The 22,353-nt window shown below is 44.0% G+C and overlaps 1 protein-coding gene across 1 annotated transcript in view; it reads left to right on the top strand.

The window, feature by feature from the left end:
• The window catches only part of GALNT11 (polypeptide N-acetylgalactosaminyltransferase 11), an 81,782-nt gene extending 67,247 nt beyond the window's left edge, over nucleotides 1-14,535 (top strand). The window contains exons 9-12 of the mRNA XM_082257522.1: nucleotides 5,860-6,078; nucleotides 6,916-7,020; nucleotides 9,000-9,137; nucleotides 13,950-14,535. Coding sequence (XP_082113648.1) covers nucleotides 5,860-6,078; nucleotides 6,916-7,020; nucleotides 9,000-9,137; nucleotides 13,950-14,081 — 594 coding nt within the window. The 3' untranslated portion in view covers nucleotides 14,082-14,535. The remainder of the gene's footprint in view (nucleotides 1-5,859; nucleotides 6,079-6,915; nucleotides 7,021-8,999; nucleotides 9,138-13,949) is intronic.
• The last annotated feature ends 7,818 nt before the right edge of the window (nucleotides 14,536-22,353 follow it).

Genomic DNA, 22,353 nt, shown 5'->3' with positions numbered 1-22,353 from the left:
AAACGCTTAACCACTTAAAGCGGTAGTATCATCGATTTTATAACATTGCAGTATCCTAATGATCTCTGTCAGAATTATCTTACCTACCTTTTACAATGCCTGTCACTGCAGCCGTTCTCCTTCGATTTCGATCGCTGCTGTCATCTACGTCACTTGCGCATGCTCAATGTTAATCTATTTTCCGGCAAGATAATTAGCTTGCCGGAATATTGCATTGTCTATTGCGGGGCTGCGTCATTTCCTCTCCTAGACGTCAGCCCCGTGCTCCCGCGAGACTCCGACCTTCCCCCATTAAAAAAATTATCCACTACCCCATGTGACTTGCAACGTCACAGGGGAGTGATAGTGGAGTAGTGAATGAAACCAAAACGAGGCTTGGTTTCGGCGATTACTGCGCATGCGCGGGATTTGGGAATAATACTCGTACTGTGGGCGGAAATACAGCGGCGATCTGCAGGAGAAAAACCACAGCAAGGATGGCGGCGCTGTAATTTCAAGAAATCCGAACATAAAATATGAAATTATAAAGGTTAGCAAAACGTGCAATTGATTCCTTTCACTCAATTACATCGAAAATGACATGTTACTGCTGTTGATGTATTTAAATGAAATGCTCTGAATGAGTTTACTACCGCTTTAAGCCCGGAAGATTTTACCCCCATTCCGACCAGGGGGTATTTTGCGATTCGGCACTGCGTGACTTTAACGGACAATTGCGCGGTCGTGCGACGCTGTACCTAAACAAATTTGGCGTCCTTTTTTTCCCACAAACAGAGCTTTCTTTTGGTGGTATTTGATCACATGTGCGATTTTTTGATCACGCGCTATAAACAAAAAAAGAGCGTCAATTTTGCAAAAATAGCAATATTTTTCACATTTTTTTTATATGAAATTCCCCCCAAAAAAAATGTAAAAATCAAAATTTTTTTAACATTTTCGGCCAATTTGTTTTATGCTACCTATGTTTGGTAAAAAAAATCGCAAAAAGTGTATTTTGATTGGTTTGCGCAAAAGTTATCGCGTTTACTAACCAAGGGAAAGATTTTTGTCATTTTTGTTGTTTTTTTTTTAACGCGTAATGGCGGCGATCTGCGATTTTTTTTTTTTTTTTTTTTTGCGGTACTGCGAAATTGGGGCGGACAGATCGGACCCTTGACTGACATTTTTGACACTTTTGGGGCTACCAGTGACATTTCTACAGTAATCAGTGCTATACATATGCACTGTTACTGTAAAAATACACAGGTAGTGAAGGGGTTAACTTTATTTGGGAGGGAGGGGCTGTGTGTGTCCCTAGGGGCGTGCTTTCTACTGTGATTGGCTGTGGCTTGAGCTGTAAGGACACTGATCAACGGATCTACATAGTAGATCCGTGTGATCAGTGCTTTTACACCGAGGAGAATGACAGGTGGCTTGTTTACACAAGCCGCCTGACTTTCTCCCTCTCCCCCGCCGATCGCCGAGTGACCGGCGAACATCGGGTCCGCCGGTCACACGCGCGCGCGCGGGGGGGGGGGGGGGGGGCGGTCAGTGACCACACGGGAGCGCGCGTTTGCTCCCTAGACCCTCACAAGCTAGTGACGTAGCCCTACGTCACTTTGCCTGTGAGGGGCTGACTGCCGACGTAGATCGTCGTTAGGCAGTCGGCAAGTGGTTAAGGACAAGAGTGCGTTTTGGACAACCCCACTGTTATGTGGGTGATGATGGCAACAGTTATCATAAACGATGCAACACCCTCTATGTAGATAAGGTATAAAGTTTATTAGAAGTCAATTCCAAGATGATACAACTGTTGATGAGACGGTGGCAAACCTTGTGCAAGGACCCCAAATATGCGATATACACCAACCAAAGGTAAGGATAACTCACAGGATGGTTGCCAGCAAACTCACAGGATGGTTGCCAGCAAACTCACAGGATGGTTGCCAGCAAACTCACTGGTGGAAAAATGGAACCAGCTAGGATGGTGCAGAGGTACAGATGGCTGTGCTGTACTTCAGGCCATGGAGATGGTGATGGAGGGGTGCCCTGATAAATCACAAAGGAGTGCGGCCAGGCTCCTATGGTGCCAGATGGATGAGAGGCAGGAAAGGAGTGGAAAGGTGGTGGTGTCACCGTGGCATGTCGGAGGGCCCTTTCGCGGCAGATGCACAGCAGGAAGAGAGCCGGACGTGACGTCAGTGCTACCAGGAGTAGCCGTCCAAAGCGAGGCTTGAACCGCTGAAAGTGGGTAATTGGAACCACAGGTGGAATGCAGATGGAGGGAAGGCAGAAGGAGTTTGCAGCTGTCATCTGTTTTCTTGACTACGCGTTTTGGGTGGGGCCCTTCTTCAGATCAGTTATATGGACACGGAAAAGGAGCCACAGCTCTTAATCCTAAAATGAAGAAAATTAATAGTACAAATATATATATATGGCACCACTTAACAGTCCTGGTTGGTATAGTAAATGCCAATATATAAAAACCCCATGTATAATTATATAAAAAATATCTCAAGTTAAAAATTTACAAAATTATAAATGGTGAATAGCAATGGTTACTAAGAGAGAACTTGCAATAGGTAATTAAAAAAATATATATTATTACAAGAAGAATGCATGAAAGAAAAATGATGCCTATAATTAACAATTTACATTATAAATGGGAAAAGAAGGGGAGGAATAACTGGGGAAAAACCTAGGAGGGGGGGGGGGGGGGGAGTAATACACAATGTGAAGGAATCAGCTTACATCCAAGAACTAATGACCAAGTCCAAGAGCATAAAAACATAAATGCATCAAGGGGTCAGTGCCTCTAAAATGCTGTGCACCTCCCAGCTCCTCATTGAGCCTGTTAGGGGTTAAGGATGCCAGTTTGTAAATCCAAAAGGATTCCCGTCCACACAGTAGGGAAAACCTTGTTGAGTGTACGGGAGCCTACAGGTATGAATTCTATGGCTACTGTCCTAAGGCTCTGAATGTCCTTAGCATGATGGATTTAAAAATGGCGAGGAACACTATGTTTTATACACGGTTATGTGACAATGTTGTCAAAGTAAGTGGGCAAGGGGAACACCACCACCACAGTGGAGGACCTGTGGTGCCAAAAGGGGCCAGTGCCTTTGACGTAGCATCTCCGCAATGTTTAAAATTTCACGCTCTGACACAACCAGTGCATCCACCAGCACCTTTTCATGCACGGCTAGAGGAGCAGAGGAAACTCCTCACTGTCTGAGCACTCAGGGTGTGTGGACACAGACCCAGCAGGGTGACTTGCGTCTGTGGCGGCCGAAACAGATTCAGGATCTGATGGCCAGATGAGGCAGGGGAGGGCGGAAGACGCTATATACTAAGGCCACCCGGAAAAAACATATCAGGGGAGGGCTGTCGACTGCGATTCCCGCAAGGGGGATGCTGACCTAGGGTCCACGAATGGACTGCCAACTGGACCCCACAAAAAAGGGGGTCGCCCTCCGAGCCCCTCTATAGAGGCCCGCACAATAGGAAATAGCCCCCTAAAAGGGGGCCGCCCCCTGTGACGCGTACGCACAGGCAGGGTATCCTTATGGTCCTATAGCTCTAAAAGGGGTAGGTGCCCTCCACAGTAATGGCGGCATGGTTGCCATCAGCAATTAAACCGCCCCCACAGTGCCTCCCCTTCCAAGGGAGGTTCCAAGCTGGCCGCATGGCCTAGTAGGCCGCGAGATGTGGCCTCAAATTGTGTGGAGGCCCAGCCGCAAGTGCACTCATCCCAGCCAGGCTCACTGGGGCCAGCCCCCCTAACAGAGGCCGACTCAGCCGCATGGCCTAGTGGGGATCAAGCCGCGACCTAAATTTGTGTGGATGCCCAGCTGCTTTGCGTGAGCCTCAGCGGAGCCGACCACCCATGGGCAGCCGAGGGGAGGGTGGATGCGAAGGGCTTTACCCCCACATAGCTCCCGACCAGTAGGCTGCAAAGCCGCTGCCTAAATTTGGGGCCGGATTCAGCCGCGTGAGGCCCGTACCCACGAATGCCAAACCATCTGTTCCCCCAGCCCAACAACTGCAGCAGGAAGCCCAGAGGATATCCCTGCCCTAGTTCCCAACCCCCAGGATAGCAGGGGAACCCTGCTAAACCCCCATTGTGCACCAGGAAAATCCTGGTCATCAGCAACTCAAAACAACCCCCCCTTAAGAGCATGTGGCAAAAGCCAGCTCATAACCTCACCCAGGGAGGGGGGTGGGGCCTGAAGACCCACAGTGACCACTAAATTTTTAGGGGGCAGGGGGGGACCTCGGGGGTCCCACCATCCCAGGGAGGGGCCCACGTTCACCCCAAAAACCCTCCAGGGGTAAAAAGAGGACAGCTACTTACCATACCAGGAACAGGGTGAGCACTGCTCCTGACAGACCACTGCTCATGGGAATGGGGGGGGGGGGGGTGCTGTTGGCCAGGAGAAACGCTGCAACTCAGGCCGAGGCCAGGTCGTATGTGCCCTCGAGAGACATTTAACTCGCAGGCCAGCCCCCGTGAGTGTCTATAGCTGGGTGTGGGTGCATACCTCCTGGGACTGCCCATAGGCGTAGTCAACTCGCAGGCCAGCCCCCGTCCAGTGAGTGTCTATAGGGGGCAGTATATATAACCCAATGGTTAAGAAGAATCAGGACCTGTGTTCGTCAATGAACATCAGAGAAATGGATTTTACGATAAGTCAAAAATCCCATTTTTTGGTGAGATGCTCCCAATAGGAACACATCTAAAGGGGTGCAGGCCCAGCAGATTTCCTCATTGGTGCTCTGCAGCTGAATGATAATTATGAAACCACTCCCCACACTGATTTGTGTCGCAATTGTAAACGCTACATTGTTTTCTCTTTATTTAGTATTTTTTTTTTCCCACGAAAGTGGAGTTACCCATTAAGCTTACCTATCAGCAACAGGGAAGTGAGGGGGATGATGTGCCCTGTGTGGGGATATGCCCACCACTCAGCGGCAGGGACGAGTGGGGGGTGGCATATGAGTATCGAATGGGGAGATGCCCACAGATCAGCTGCAAGGGGACTCGTGTAGACTTTCGGGAGTTTATTTACTAAAACTGGAGGGTGCAAAATTTGGTGCAGCTCTGCATAGAAACCAATCTGCTTTCAGATTTTATTTTGAAAGCTTAATTGAACAAGCTGATATTAGAAGCTGATTGGCTACCATGCACAGCTGTACCAGATTTTGCGCACTCAGGTTTTAGTAAGGCTACGTTCACATGTTGGTGTAGCAGATCGTGGGCAGAATCACCGTGATTCTGCCCGCGATCCGGAAATCATTGCAAATCGCGGGACGCCTGTGCGTTGCCGTTGATTTGCAATAGCACCCCAAATGCTGTGCGATGTTGCCGCGATTTCCGCCTGCCGAATCGCAGTAACATTGCGCAAACAAAATTGCGGGTCGCATGACGCCCCAAAGAAGCTCTTGTACCTTTTTTGGACGTCATGCGACCCACGATTTTGTTTACGCGATGTTACCGCGATTCGGCAGGCGGAAATCGCGGCAACATCGGCAACAGCGTCCCGCGATTTGCAATGATTTCCGTATCGCGGGCAGAATTGCGGTGGTTCTGCCCGCGATCTGCTACGCCAACATGTGAACGTATTCACCCCTTTTTTTATGGATAGTGTAGGACCCACTGATAATGGTGTACTTTGACGCAGTGGTGAGCTTGAGCACGATATGGCCACATGGTGGGACTAAATCCCCATTTTTATTTATGGATTGTCTCCATATTTGAGAGTCATTTCTTTAGCATGTGTGCGCTATTCTTTTTTAATAAACATGTGAACGTAGCCTAAATCAACCCCTCAGTGTTTGAATGCTTTTCAACCCTTGTTCTTGTCATTATTCACTTGCTAGGAACAATACTTCTCCCTCCGACCAGAGCTCAGGAACAGGGAGTACGGTGACATCAGCGAGCGAGTAACACTAAGGAACAGACTAAAATGCAAGTCTTTTAAATGGTACCTTGACACTATATATCCTGAAATGCAAATTTCTGGACCGAATGCTAAACCCCAACCACCCATGTTTGTCAACAGAGGCCAAAAACGACCAAAGGTTCTACAGCGTGGGAGGGTAAGCTCCTGAAGTAAATGTTTTCCATAAGTACTGGATAATTATTCTAACAGTGTTAAGTGAATGACGTTCTGTTTACATTGAAATGTGGACTAATAATGAGGAATGTAACATGGGGAACCTGCACTGTGATGGACAGACTAATAAATGAGTTTGCTGAATGTATTGTCTTCTCAATCTGTTCAGGCTACAATCTGCAATAATAAAGCGTAATACACAAGAACCATCAGAGTACATTTAAAGAACTCCAGTTAAGAAAAGCATGCCATTGATCTTATATAACATCAGATTGTGTGCACTTGTGTATCATCATCATCATTATCATCATCATCAATTGCTAAAGGCTTTGTGTGACAATTTCTGCTGATAGCAACAAGCAGAATGTTGAGGGAGACTTATTTATGCTTGACTCAAAACTTGTAGTTCAGTACCTTTCCTCTGAAATGGTGTGTTTAAAACATAAAATTGCTATTTACATGGAAGGTATTTTAGGATGGCTGTAGATCAGTGCTTACAAATTTATATCCTTTTAGTGGAAACACTAAAAACTGGACACATTATTGGGAAAGTAAGGCCCCTTTCACACTTGTGCGACTTGAGACTGCAAAGTCGCATGACAAGTCGTACTCCATGATTTCCAATAAGGGTACCGTTCATATATGTGCGACTTCAAGTCGCAACGACTTCACAGTAGTCCCTGCACTACTTTGGGCTGATTTTAATGCGTTTTGAGGTCCATAGATATAGACATTGCTTCAAGTTCAGTCAAAATCGCGTGACTTTTAGGTCGCATAAGTGTGAAAGGGGCCTAAAGAAAAACCCTGTTGTCTCTTTCAGCTCATTAACATGCAAACACATCGATGTCTTGTGGCCCAGGGTCATCCAAGCCAAAAAGGGGGGCTAGTAGTAGCAAAACAGTGTGACTACAATGACTCTGATCAGGTATGTGTTATTTTATTCCACTCTACTTTGAGTTTGTGTACTGATCTGTGTGTTTCTCTGCTTTCCACTTTCAAGTTCATGCAGAAATGCTGGTACCTTTTTTACTTTGCCCTTTGGAAGTTTTTACCCCCCTCCATGACCAGGGCAAGGTTTTTCTCTTCGGCATTGCGCTACTTTACCTGGCAATTGCATAGTCATGCAACATTGTACACAAATACAATTTATAGAATTTTTTTTTTACACAAATAGAGCTTTCTTTTGGTGGTATTTTGATTGGCTTTTATTTTTTTTTTTTTTTGCTAAAAAAAAATGAAAAAAGGAGTAACCTTTTGGGAAAAAAAAGGAAGTATTTTACTTTCTGTTATAAAAGAGATCTAATAAAATAAAATTTCGTTATAAATTTAGGCCAAAATGTATTCTGCTACATCTCTTTTGTTAAAAAAATAAATAAAATATCCCAATAAAAAATATCCCAAAGTGTCTGTGTCGCAACAATTTCCCTTTGGGATTATTAAAGTATTCTGTAACTTATTGGTTTGTGTGAAAGTTATACAATCTATAAACTATGGTATATATTTGAAAATTGATCAATCCCGATGTACTGATGGCCTATCTAATTTCTTGAGGCCCCAAAATGCTAGAACAGTACCCCAAAAATTGCCCCTTTTTGGAAAGTAGGCAGTCCACGGTATTTCGTAAAAGGTATGGCAAGTTTTGTTTAAAAAAATGTTTGTTTCAATGTTTTTGAAAATGTAAAAATTAGATACTGACTGGTGACAGTATGTAAAACAGAAAAATATATATATAATTTTTTATACATAGTTTTTTTTAAAAACCCAACTTTTTTTTTTTCTTTTTAGCTATTTTCTTCTAAATCCTGTCATCAGAAAAGCTCAGTGTCACCATAGTGACACTGTAATGCTCTGGGGGGGCATCGACAGATCGCAATAGTAAGCAAGCTGTTCATGAATAGAAAGCTATTCATATCAGGTTGTTTACATTGTTATCATGTGATTGGCTACAGCTAATCACATGGTACAGGGTGCCAGGTACCATGCAAGTGCTGTGGGACAATCACAGATCACATCAGTAAGCAAGCTTTTCATGAATAGAAAGCAACCCATGACAGGTGTTTACATTGTTATCATGTGAATGTGATCGCTATGACTGGTGGTAACAGTAAGAGTGTGTGTTTTTTACCAAAAGTATTGGGACACCTGCCTTTAGACGCACAGGAACTTGACTGGCCTGCACAGAGTCCTGACCTAGACCCAATAGAACACCTTTGGGATGTATTAGAGCAGAGACTGTGAGCCAGGCCTTCTCGTCCAACATCAGTGCCTGACCTCACAAATGCGCTTCTGGAAGAATGGTCAGACATTCCCATAGACACACTCTTAAATCTTGTGGACAGCCTTCCCAGAAGAGTTGAATCTGTTATAGCTGCAAAGGGTGGGCCAACTCAGTATTGAACCCTACAGACTTATGCCCCGTACACACGTGCAGATTATCTGCAGACTTACCTTTTCTATGTAGTGCAAGGGCTTGCCGGATTTCATACAAATTGAAAGTGTTTAGGTTTGACCTCATATTATATGGTTTTGGTAAGTCTGCAGACAATCTGCACGTGTGTATGGGGCATAAGACTGGGATGCCATTAAAGTTCATGTGTGTGTAAATGCAGGCATCCCAATAATTCTGGTAATATAGTGTGTTTGTATATATATATATATATATATATATATATGTGTGTGTGTGTAAAATATATATGAGCCTTCACCTGCCGCAGTAAATGTGGTTAAGAAAAGAAAACCTCATATTAAAAAAATGAAGTAGAGATGCACCTAACTGCCAATTTGTATCTTGATGTCCTTTTTTTAGTGACACATATCCTTTTTTATCTAACTGGCATCATCTTCTTGAGTTTACTGTTAAATTTGTACAAATAAAAAAGTGGTTATTTTGCTTGACCCTTTCAGGTCTGGACTTACAATGAGGAACATGAGCTTATCTTGAGCAATCTTCTGTGTCTGGATGTGTCAGAAACTCGTTCCTCGGATCCTCCTCGTTTGATGAAGTGTCATGGATCTGGGGGATCACAGCAGTGGGTGTTTGGTGTAAGTACATTTTATACATAATATTATACATACTATCTGTATGTCTGTTCCTAAATTGTTAGGTATTATTACTTCTAGATTGACTAACCTTGTAAACGAAGTTTGCGGACACCGGACGACAATCCTAACTATCAACCTTATGGAAAGTGTTGACTTTTTCAACATACAGTTAGGTCCATATATATTTGGAACCAGGCACAATTTTAGATTTTTTTTTTCAGGTATTTACCAAAACACATTCAAGCTATAGGTAACTAATGGATATGGGCTGAAAATGCACTCTCTCAGGTTTAATTTAAGGGTATGTGCATCCAAATTGGAGGAATGGTTTAGGAATTACAGCTTTTAGGAATAGCCCCCCCCCCCCCTTATTCAAGGGACCAAAAGTAATTGGACTATTGAGTCAAAAGCTATTTCATGGCCAGACGTGGGCTACTTCATCAATTAAGCAGGTAAAAGGTCTGGAGTTGATTCTAAGTGTGGTATTTGCATTGGAACCTACATTATGCGTTCAAACGAGCTGTCCATGCAAGTGAAACAGGCCATTGTAAGGCTTCAAAAATTAAACGAATCCATCAGAGAGATAGCAGCAACATTAGGAGTGGCCAAATCAACAGTTTGTTACATTCTAAGGAAAGAAGAAAGCACTGGTGAGCTCAGCAACATAAAAAGGCCTGGACGTCCATGGAAGACAACAGTGGTAGAATCCTCTCTATGGTAAAGAAAAACCCATTCACAACATCCAGACAAGTGAAGGACACTCTCCAGGAGGTGGGCGTATCCCTGACTTCACAAGAACAAATACAGAGGGTTTACCACAAGGTGCAAACCGTTTAAAAGCCTGAAGAATAGAAAAGCCAGATTATACTTTGCCAAAAAACATCGAAAAAAGCCACACCAGTTCTGGAAAAGCATTCTTTGGATGGATAAAACTAAGATTAATCTGTACAAGAATGATGGGAAGAAAAAAGTATGGCGAAGGCTCATGATCCAAAGCACACATCATCTGTAAAACCCGATGGAGGCAGTGTGATGACATGGGCATGCATGGCTTCCAGTGGCACTGGGTCATTGGTGTTTGATGATGAGACAGAAGCAGCGGGATGAATGCTGCAGTGTTTAGAGATATACTTTCAGCCAAATGCAGCAAAGTTGATTGGACAGTGCTTCACACTACAGATTGATTGGACAGTGCTTCACTCTACAGATGGACAATGATCCAAGACACAGTGCAAAAGCAACCCAGGAGCTTTTGAAGAAAAGTAAGTGGAATATTTTGCAATGGCCGAGTCAATCACCTGATCTCAACTCAATTGAGCATGCATTTCACTTGCTGAAGGCAAAACTAAAGGCAGAAAGACCCACAAACAAAGAACAACTGAAGACAGCTGCAGTTAGAGCCTGGCAAAGCATCAGTAATGTCCATGGGTTCCAGACTTCAGGCAATCATTGCCAGTAAAGGATTCTCAACAAAATAATAATGAACATTTTATTTATGATTATATTTGTCCAATTACTTTTGAGCCCCTGAAGATGAGGGGACTGTGTTTAAAAATGTTTGCAGCTCCTAAAATGTGTACTTGATATTTTATGTTCAACCCCTTGAATTCAAGCTAAAAGTCTGCACTTCAAATTCATTTGAATTGTTTTGTTTTCATTTTATTCTGGTGGCATACAGAGCCAAAAGTATGAAAATTCTGCCTGTGTCCAAATATATATGGACCTAACTGTATCTGGACATGAAAACTTTATATCTCAATTAAACGGTGTCTACAGATAAAAGTGATATACTTGAATAAAATCACAAAGAAAATGTGTCTTTGCAATCAAGTATTCAAAAAAATATTGATATATTTAATGATATACTGTGGAAGAAGTAAGTACAACCTTGATCTCAGGAGCTGGTATTGTCTGGCAGAAATTTCTTCTTGTAAACATTTTTCACAACTGCCCACCATGGTCTCTGACATTAACCTAAATTTTACTTCCAATGGCATTTCAGATCAATATATGTGTATTGTAGTGATATCCCACCTTAAAACCTAACTCCAGGTTTCTTGTGACTTCTTCTTTTGTTTGGACCAAGCTGGTGAACGTGCTGGGAGCACCATATAAACTGTATGTAGTATCAGCAACTTACAATGTATAGTGCTTTGTTCCAGCAGTGGGATGACACTTCTCGCCCTGCTCCAGAAACAAAAACAAAGTGGGACTAAGCCCTGCTCAGCCATTCACAGGAAGCCTTGTATTTAACTGTAAGGAGTACAAGTCTTCCTCTGCTTGGCTGATGTGGAGATTATGATGTTAGTTGCCCACCTTTCACTCAACCATTCAGAGAAAGCACTGTATTTATTGATGAAATAAAGGTGGATGTTCAAGCCTTCTCTGATTCCAGCTACAGACTGCCCCCCCCCCAATTCTGTTGTTTTTGTTGCGTTGCCTGCCCCTCATTTCAACTTATTTTGGGTGCCCCCAGTCGTCTCAGAATAATTGAATCCTGTGCCCCTGTAACTGCTGAATTTTAATTAAAGAAAAAAAAGTCAGTGCAGTCCCTTATTAAAGCCACTGTGCTAGACCTACGTCACTGTGGTACTTTTTTCATAGCATTTGGACCCCAGTCTCTCCCTGTCTGCCTATGCAGGTCTCCTTTCACACTTTCTCTGATCATCATTTCCTTTAGTATGTTTCTCTAGCATTTTGTATACTGGACATTATTACAGTGTATTCGGAAAGTATTCACATAGCTTTACTTTTCCACATTTTTTATGGTACAGCCTTATTCCAAAATGGATTGAACTCATTATTTTCCTTGAAATTCTACAAATGATACCCCATAATGACAAAGTGAAAGAAGTTTATTTGAAATCCTTGCAAATTTATTAAAAATAAAAAATATCCTATGTACAAAGGTATTCCCAGCCTTTTTTGTGGAAGCACCTTTGGCACCAATTACAGCCTCAAGTCTTTTTGAGTATGATGCTACAAGCTTGGCACACCTATTTTTGGGCAGTTTCTCCCATTTTTCTTCTTTGTAGGACCTCTCAAGCTCTATCAAGTTGGATGCGGAGTGTTGGTGCACAGCCGTTTTCAAATCAATGACATTCACGCAGTTGTCCCGTAGCCACTCCTTTGTTATCTTGGCTGTGTGCTTAGGGTAGTTGTCCTGTTGGAAGATGAACCTTCTCCCCAGTCTGAGGTCCAGAGCGCTCTGGAGCAGGTTTTCATCAAGTATGTCTCTGTAGATTGCTGCATTCATCTTTCCCTTGATCCTGACTAGTCTTCCAATTCCTGCCACTGAAAAACATCCCCACAGCATGATGCTGCCACCACCATGCTTCACTGTAGGGATGGTATTGGCCAGGTGATGAGCGGTGCCTGGTTTGTTCCAGACATGACACTTGCCATTCAGACCAAAGAATCCAATCATCATTTCCTCAGACCAGAGAACTAGTTATGATTAATGGAGCACTGAGTTCATCAATGAACAAAAGAGAAAATTGGATTTTTGTACTTACCGTAAAATCCCTTTCTCTGAGTTCATTGACTGACACAGTACTTCTAATACTGCTTGCTACTAAACGGATTACCTAGAGCAGAGATGGGGGATTATATACTATTTGAGGACGGCCCATGGGTGTAACCAGGTGTTTTTTGTTCTGCCTAGTCCTATTCCTGGAGGAGGCAATATAACCCAGTAGTTAAGATTTATGGAGCTCTGTATCCGTCGATGAACTCAGAGAAATGGATTTTACGGTAAGTACAAAAATCTAATTTTTTTATTTTTAATAAATTAGCAAAGATTTCAAACAAACTTCTTTCACGTCATTATATGTCATATTATTTGTAGAATTTTGAGGAAAATAATTAACATAAAGTGGAGTTCCAGCCATTTTTGTGTTTTTTAAAAGTCAGCAGCTACAAAAAGTGTAGCTGCTGACTTTTAGTAAACACACACTCACTTGTCCCATGATCCAGCAGAGCGGCGGGCGGGAGCCTCGGTCTTCTCCCCGCAGCGCCGGCATCACAAGTGTGGGCACCCGGCTTTAACAGCTTGCGGCTTCACAACCGGGTGCGCTGGCAATCTTCTGGGACCTCGGACGTGTCCCAGAAGATTACAGGGAGGGAGGAGGGGGGAGAGGAGAACTTCAGCTAAAGCTGCCTAGGTGGCCTGAGCGGAAGTGGGAGCAGGTACCTGTCAAAACTTGGTACCCGCCCCCCCAAAAAAAAAATGACATGGCAAATGCGACATTTCAGGGGGTCAGGAGCACTTAAAGTGGAAGTTCCACTTTTGGGTGGAACTCCGCTTTAACCCATTTTGGAATAAGGCTGTAACATAACAAAATGTGGAAAAAGTGAAGCACTGTGAATACTTTCCGAATGAACTGTATGTAGTGCCCTTTGGTTATATTCGGGGCTGCGCTTCTTCAGGGTAAACACTGCAATATTAACTCTAAATATGTACTTACTATACTTTTCTTTGAGGGCTAATAATACAAATTGTAACATTTGGGCGGTTTATAAAGTGTGCTCATCTAACATTCTTTTGCTGCCAATTTCTTTTAAATGAAGCCTGGAACTTCTTAATAAAAAAAATACATTCAGATTGGCACACATGTTCCAGAGAAGATTCTGCTCTTGTTTTACTTAATTGCAGTAATTCCATCCTTCGCTTTTTCCAGGGAACATTTCATTAAGCCTCCGCTGGTCATGCACCTGAAACACTGCTTGAGTACGTTTTATGAGCTGCAAGGCTTTTTTTTTTGCTTCACCTAGGAGGTGTCCAATACTAACTATGTTCTTTCTTACATGCAGAAAAACAATCGACTGTACCAAGTGTCCGTGGGCCAATGTATGAAGCTTGTTGACTCCCTCAGTCACAAGGGATATGTCGCCATGGCAATCTGTGACGGGTCCCCATCTCAGCAGTGGCACATGGAGAGCTAACATGTCACACTGACATTCCCGACCTGCAAAAACGGCATGGACTCTATGTGGCGTTACATGCCATATGCTGCTATTTTATTATGGAACTGTTTTACAGAATATATTGCCGGACTGACGCATGTAGGCAGCCAGCTCATACCTGTCCGCATAGCAGAAGACGCTTCCCATTACTAATGTGCTAATCACTAAGCATTAGAGGGTGTAAAGAACTTTAAATTGTTTTAAATGTTCGTGAAACTTATTTTGTACATGGAAAAACAATTTTAACCATTTTAAATGACTTTTATTTACCTTCCAGTATATATTGTCATAAAAGCATTTAAATACTTTTAAAAGCTAACAATCCAATCACATGAGCGGCATTAGGATTTCTGAACACCTTGTTACGTTATTAGGGACCCTAGATATATTTTACATTGCTTGTTGCATTTCTAATAAAACAGTGTAAATATAACATTTGTTTCTTTTTCATTTAGAAGTCAGATTGTGAGAGTTGAGTTCTACTTTAAAAGTTTTTACAATTGAAGCAACAATTTGTAGTGCGCTGTATGTAAAATGGGATTGTACTACTTTGGGGTTAATTCCTGAAACCTTTTAAGTGAGATCATTAAGTGGAACCATATGAAATGCTTTGTTAAAAAATCAAGATAGGCTATGTATGTCCACAGCACCATCCTGGTTCAAAACTTTTGTGATATAATAATCAGTTTAATCGGTCATGATTGCTCCCAGGAAAGCCGTGGTGCTTTAGGTCCAGCAAGTTGTGTGTTTTTTAAATGATCCTTCATTTTAGGAGTGATTCTATCAATTTTACTATTACAGATGTTAAAGTCACATGTTGCGTTTTTTTTTCAATAAATATGTTATACTTTACTTGCTCTGTGCAGTGGAATTGCACAGAGCGAACCCAATCTTCCACTTCTAGCTCCTCCCTTTTCTCGGTGTGCCATCATAGGAAACTGAAAAAGGTGATTGGTGTTAAGCACCAACCGTCCTGCGCAATGAAAAATTAATCCAAATGATCCACAGTGAATGGAAAACAAAAGGAATGGGAGCCGCAGCGTGAAAGTGAGAGCACGCAAGGAATGAATAAAATTTATAATTAAAATTATATATTAATATATAATAGCCGCGCTCTCCAATAAATGAATTGAATAAATCTCGTGAATAAATAAACGTGAAAAAATTAATAAGTAAACCCTTAATAGTGTTTAAACTAATGACAATAAAGTGGATTATGGTGAGTAATTAAATTACCAGTGCATGAATATTCACTTATCTCCAAGTGCCACCTTAAACTGTGTACAAATAAAGTGATCAATAGTTGAGCCACAAAAGGTAGCTTCTAGCAAATCAGATGAGAATTATACATAAACAAAATTATGCAGTGATACACCAATACAGTATATGAATAGTACAAAATTGCAAAATAACTGTGCAGATTAAAGTCCCAATAGCAATGTTTAATGGGCCAAAAACAGTCCAATAGGCACCATCCACAGAATGGAATATCAGAGGGATCCTGATCTGAACTTCTTGCGATAAAGACACCTCCACCAAACACACACAGACCACGCGGTGAGTCAAACCTTTTACCAGAGATGGTAGACCCTCAAGTTATAGGGGGTCAGTGAGAGCCTTTGTAAGATAGGGTTAAGATGGATATCCATTGAATGCCTCCAGCCAGGGATGAACCGTCCTCCTCAGTCTTTAAATCAGGATGCTTGACTCAAATGCATCATACAAACAGAAAAGACTATCACCATATGACCCTTGAATGTCAGCTGCGCGCTGACGAAATGCGTTGGGACGTCTGATCACATTACGTTACGTTCTACGTCATTTCCGGGCTCCGGGTGGAACGCAAGTGCCGGAACGCTGAAGCGGCGTTCCCCGAGACTTCGGCTGTTTGTCACTATCGTCTATTTGATTCAACTACACTGTAAGTGTTATTCTCTTAAATAAACTGTTTTAACCTGATGTACTTCACCATGAGTCTTTTCTGTTTGTATGATGCATTTGAGTCAAGCATCCTGATTTAAAGACTGAGGAGGACGGTTCATCCCTGGCTGGAGGCATTCAATGGATATCCATCTTAACCCTATCTTACAAAGGCTCTCACTGACCCCCTATAACTTGAGGGTCTACCATCTCTGGTAAAAGGTTTGACTCACCGGGTGGTCTGTGTGTGTTTGGTGGAGGTGTCTTTATCGCAAGAAGTTCAGATCAGGATCCCTCTGATATTCCATTCTTTGGATGGTGCCTATTGGACTGTTTTTGGCCCATTAAACATTGCTATTTGGACTTTAATCTGCACAGTTATTTTGCAATTTTGTACTATTTATATACTGTAGTGGTGTATCACTGCATAATTTTATTTATGTATAATTCTCATCTGATTTGCTAGAAGCTACCTATTGTGGCTCAACTATTGATCCCTGCTGCCGCCCGTCCCATCACCGATGCCACTCGTTCCACTATCCTTGCTGCTCATTCCATCCCACCACCTCTGTAACTCCTCCCATCCCATCCCTGCTGCCACTCATCCCATCCCCGCTGCTACTCATCCCATCCCATTCCTGCTGCCACTCATCCCAACATCGCTGCTACTCATCCCATCCCACCACCTCTGCCACTCATCCCATCCCTGCTGCCACTCATCCCATCCCCGCTGCCACTCATCCCCTCCGATCCCACCACCGCTGCCACCCATCTCATCCCCCACCTCCGCTGCCACTCATCCCACCACCGCTGCCACTCTTCCCATCCCACCATCGCTGCCACTCATTACATCCCAATCCCCACCACTGATTCCCCCCTCCCCCACCACTTCTGCCATTAATACCATCCCCCCCCCACCACCGCTGCCACTGATCCAATTCCCCCCTACCCACCACTTCTGCCATTAATACCATCCCCCCACCACCGCTGCCACTAATCCAATCCCCCCCACCACAGCTGCCACTCATCCCATCCACCCACCACAGCTGCCACCCATCCCACCACTGCCATTAAGCCAGGGGGGGGGGGGCAAAATGAAGTTTCGCCTAGGGTGTCAAAAATCCTTGCACCAGCCCTGTGTTCATCCCTGCATGAGGGAAAGTAGTGTCCAGCAGCACTTTCGGGTGACGGTCCTTCTCTGCTCTGCAGCTGACTGAGACGGCCAGCGCCGGCGAGGCGCTGCCGAGAATGAGTGCCTTTAATTTAAAAATGGCACCAGCCAGCCGAGCTTGTACAAGCTTTCCCAAGCCAAGCGTCGGAACGGTGCATGCTCCGTTACGCAACCATTTTTTTTTTTACGGGCACTGGCTGCCCGTTACGGGCATTTGCAGACAGCCAGGACAAATTAAATATCCTGGGACAGGGTCCTATTTGCCAGGACTGTCCCTGCAAAAAATGGGGCAGTTGGCAGGTATGATGCACCGACGACCAGGTCACGGCCTTGCAAATCTTAGGCATAGAGGCTTCATTGCAATGTGCCCAAGAGGCACCTACTCCTCTGGTAGAATGTTCCTTTACAGGAAAAGGTGGAACCTTTCCTACTAAACCATATGCCATCCTATAATTGATATTCCTCGGGACCTTAGAACAGCCAATACTGGAGCAGGGATCTTTGTGAACAGTCTTGGTGCTGTGGCCAACCCGAAGGGCAGAGCCACAAACTGGAAATTATGGTTTCCAATCGCAAAACGAAGGAACCTTTGATGGGTCTGAAATATAGGCACATGAAGATATGCATCCTTGATGTCTATGGATGCTAGAAATTCTCTCCCTGCAGGGAGGCTACAACTAAACAAATTGATTCCATGCAGATGGAATGAACGTTCTGAAACTGATTGAGCGCCTTAAGATCCAAAATAGGTCTCGCATCCCCGTTTGGTTTGGGGATTACGAATAGGTTTGAGTAAAAACCCTTGAACCTTTCGTTTTCTGGAACCTTGGTTATCACCCTCTAAGGCCTCAGCTGGTCCAATGCCTGAAAGAGAGATCTTTCTTTTAGGGGATCTGTTGGTATACTTGACCTCACAAACCGAGGATGCGGGAACGCCCAAAATTACAGCTTGTATCCCTGTGAAATGGTGGAGACAACCCAGTTGTCTTGAATTAACTCCACCCATACCCCTGAGAACTGCAGGCGCCTTCCCCCGCACCCAGAAGAGTGGGGGCGCCCCTTCACTGAGAGGGCTTGGAGGAAGACTTGCCTGATCTCTGGGCCCAGGGCTTTTTCTGACCTTGCCCTGAAGGCTTGGGTCTGGAAGCAGGCGGTTGAGGTCAACGCCACTGCCTGGAACTGGAAGCACTGGTATTATGTGTGCTGGGGATCTTAAAGGAAGGATGCCTGCTCTTCCTCTTCACAGGTAGCAACGTATTCTCCCCCCCCCCCCCCCCGAGATCTTTTGGATACACTTATCCAGATCATCACCAAAAAGGCGTTCTCCCTGAAAGCTAGCCAGTAATATTTTACATGGTAATTCCACAGGCCAGCTCTTTAACCAAAGGATTCTGCGCATATGCACTGTCATCAGAGCAAACTGTGACATTTGCCTTATGGAGTCTGTAAGAGCATCTACTGCGAAACACAAAGTGCGAGGTAGATCTGACAGATCATCCACAGACTCTTCTTGAGAAGGAACTGTCTTGGCCACTCGCTTCATGCGTTCTTTCAAAGACTGACACACTCCTATGGCTGCTACTGCTGGTTGTACTGCAGAAACTGCAAAGGAGGCAAGATTCCGCTGGATCTTTAAAAACCTGGGCATTATCCACAGGACAGGCTAAACTCTTGTTAACCGAAGAAATGGCTGCATCCACAGTGGGAATTTTCCATCTCTTAGAAAACTTATCCTCCATAGGATATAACAATGAAAACTTTTTAGGAAGAACAAACATCCTATCTGGATGATCCGAGTCATTATACACACCTTACTTCAAGAGTGGATGCATGGGAAATTACCGAGGACTCTGAGAAGGGCGCAATGAGCCTAGGGAGGAAAAAGTGGTTTCAGTTGTCTCTAGGGGCGGGAGTTTAAACTCAGCCCAGACCATCTCAGCAAGAGACTGGATAAACAATCTCTGGGATTGAGAGGCTGATAGAGATTCCTCTGACTCCCAAGAAGTGGAAATTTCAGCTTGACCTTCTATAGGGTCACCCTCAGCTACATCTTACACATCCTCTGCCCAATCCTGAACTGATTCAGGGGGTGGCCCAGGAGAGGGGGATCTAACCCGTTTCTTTCCTCCATGTGGTGCTGCAATCATGTCAGAAATCCTACCCTCTAGGCTGGCTAATGCCGATGCCAAATCGTCCTTGGTAACAAAGGCTGTGGCAGAAGTACACGGAGTAGCTACTATGCCTGACAACCGTAATTGCTCAGATTGGCTAATTGCCTCTGGCTTATCAGGAGGAGTAGACACAGTGGAAACACGACTAGGACCTTCAGGGCCTGACGGTGGCATCACGGTGCCCTTTCGAACTATGCTCCCTCCAGCCCTCTTTCGGGCAGACATTGCTTTATAGCAAGACAAACTTGAGGTACTACCTTTAACCACTTGCTGACCAGTCACATTGACTGTACTGCGGCAAAGTGGTTCGTTATCGTCCAGCGACGTAGACCTACGTCGCTGGACTCCTCCCCCTGTAGGCGGCGCTCCCGCTGTTTTCAGTCACAGCGGGAGTCGGGCCAGGGGAGGAGCGGCGGCGATCATGCGATCTGTCCTTGTGTCACTCAGTCACCTCCCCCCCCCACACGTTAGTAAGCACCAGGCATACATTAACCCCTCCCTCTCCAATAAAATTAACCCCTTCCCTGCCAGTGTCATTTTTACAGTAACAGTGCATATATATATATATAGCACTGATTGCTGCAGTAATGTCACTTGTACCCCCAAAAGTGTCAAAAATGTCAGTCAAGGGTCCGATCTGTCCGCCGCAATGTCACAGTCCCGCAAAAAAAAAAAATCGTAGATCGCCGCCATTACGCGTTAAAAAAAAAACACCAAAAATGACAGAAATCTTTCCCTTAGTTAGTAAACGCAATAACTTTTGCGCAAACCAATCAAAATACGCTTATTGTGATTTTTTTTTACCAAACATAGGTAGCAGAAAACAAATTGGCCAAAAATTTAAAAAAATTTAGATTTTTACATTTTTTTGGGGGGGAATTTCATATAAAAAATGTTAAAAATATTGTTATTTTTTCAAAATAAACGCTTTTTTGTTTATAGCGCAAAAAGTAAAAATCGCACAGGTGATCAAAATACCACCAAAAGAAAGCTCTGTTTGTCAGAAAAAAAGGACGTAAATTTCATTTGGGTACAGCGTCGCACGACCGCGCAAATTGTCAGTTAAAGTCACACAGCGCCAAATCGCAAAAAGTGGCCTGGACAGCAAAATCCTCCGGCGGTAAAGTGGTTAAAGTGTACTCAAGTTCTGTGCTAAGCTTATACAGCCTAATGCACACAACACTGATTACCTAAGACACAGGACCTATTAGTGCCAGTAACATACACCCACAGTGACTCATGCAACCCAGCTGCTGCTGCTCTGTGTCCCTTTCAGCCTGTGACAGAGGCTAGTGTGTTGGAAACAGTTCCTTGCAGAACGTGCCCTTTTATGTATGTGCGGCGTTGTGTGTGGTGTCCATGTGGATGCCAAATTGCATTAGAACACACCCACCATGCGGCATACGCCTGTACTTCAATGCAAAGATTCCCGCATGCGCGAATAGGTGTACGCCATATACACGCGATCCAGAAGAGGCGAACATGCGTACGCTTATGCGCCAGGGCTAACACAACAAACAAATGGGGGAGAGAGCAGTTTAGGCTGAATCTTGTTTGTCACAGCTGAAACATTTCAGGTAATTAGCTCAGGGTAAGAAACAGTATAACAATATACTTTAAACAAACTTTAAACATACTTTGCATAAACCTGCTACAATGTATATACAAGCAGAAGTACAGTTGGCACAAGTCTCTGTAATCTTTTTAAAGGGAACAGTGCATAAAATATTTTCAATTTTTAACCTTTTAAGGTTTTTGTTTGCTGTGTAAATATTTAAAATGGACTCACCAGTCCTGCTGCAAAAAAAATGGATTTTTGTAAAATCTTACCGTAAAATCCTTTTCTCTTAGCTCATTGACAGACGTAGTCCTCGGTGATACAGCACCTTCGGGTTATGTTGCCTCCACAGGAGTAGGACTAGACAGGAAATGAAAAATGCTCTGGCCACACCCCAGGGGCAGTCCCCGAGGGTATATCCTCTCTCTCTCCGCCACAGCAAATCAGTTATGTCACAAAAGCAGTGCTTAGAGAATTTAACCCAACCCAACTCAAAAACAGAGGGGCGGGTACTACGTCTGTCAATGAGCTAAGAGAAAAGGATTTTACGGTAAGATTTTACAAAAATCCATTTTTCTCTATCGCTCATTGACAGACGTAGTCCTCGGTGATACAGCACCTTCGGGAAGTCCCAGAGCAGTATCACAAATGAGGGGTGGGAAAATGGAAATCAAATCCAAATCTAGAAGGGCCAACCGGTGCCAACTAGAAGTTTACAATGCTCATCCTTAATGATGAGACTCAACAAAAAAATTTTCAAACAGAAAAAAACCCTCGAGGTAGACCACCGGTCTCCTCAAATTGCGGCCTGCAAAACCTTGCGGCCAAATGAGGCATCCGCCGATGCCATCACATCAATTTTATAAAATTTTGTAAAGGTATGTACCGACGACCAGGTGGCCGCTTTACATACCTGGACCACTGACGCCTGATGGCGAAAGGCCCAGGAAGTACTGAGCGCTCGAGTGAAGTGCGCCCTAACAGGGAACGGAGGATTCCGACCCTTAATAGAATAAGCCTGTACCACCGTCTGACTGATCCATGTAGATATGGTCGCGGCAGACACAGGCAACCCCCTTCAAGGGCTATCCGTGATCACAAAAAGTGAGTCCGTCTTACGAAAACCACTTTAGGAAGGAAGGATGGATTCGGAAGAAGAACCACCTTATCCCTATGAACCACCAGATCTGGGGAACGACAGGATAATGCGGCCAGTTCTGACACCCTGCGTACAGAAGTAATGTCCACCAAGAAGGCCACCTTCTGGGAATGTAAGCAAGGGAATCTCCCTAATATCTTCAAAGAGAAGTTTCTGAAGAACCGACCACACTAAATTAAGATACCAGGCGGTAAGGGTGCGCACACTGGCGGAGCCAGATGTCGCACCCCCTGGATGAAATTCCGCACCAAGGAATGATTAGCCAAAGGTTT

Source organism: Pelophylax lessonae (assembly GCF_965119305.1).
Source record: "Pelophylax lessonae genome assembly, chromosome: 5".
Classification (NCBI taxonomy): Eukaryota; Metazoa; Chordata; class Amphibia; order Anura; family Ranidae; genus Pelophylax; species Pelophylax lessonae.
The sequence above is the reverse complement of the archived record's forward strand: the minus strand, read 5'-3'. Positions and strand labels throughout refer to the sequence as shown.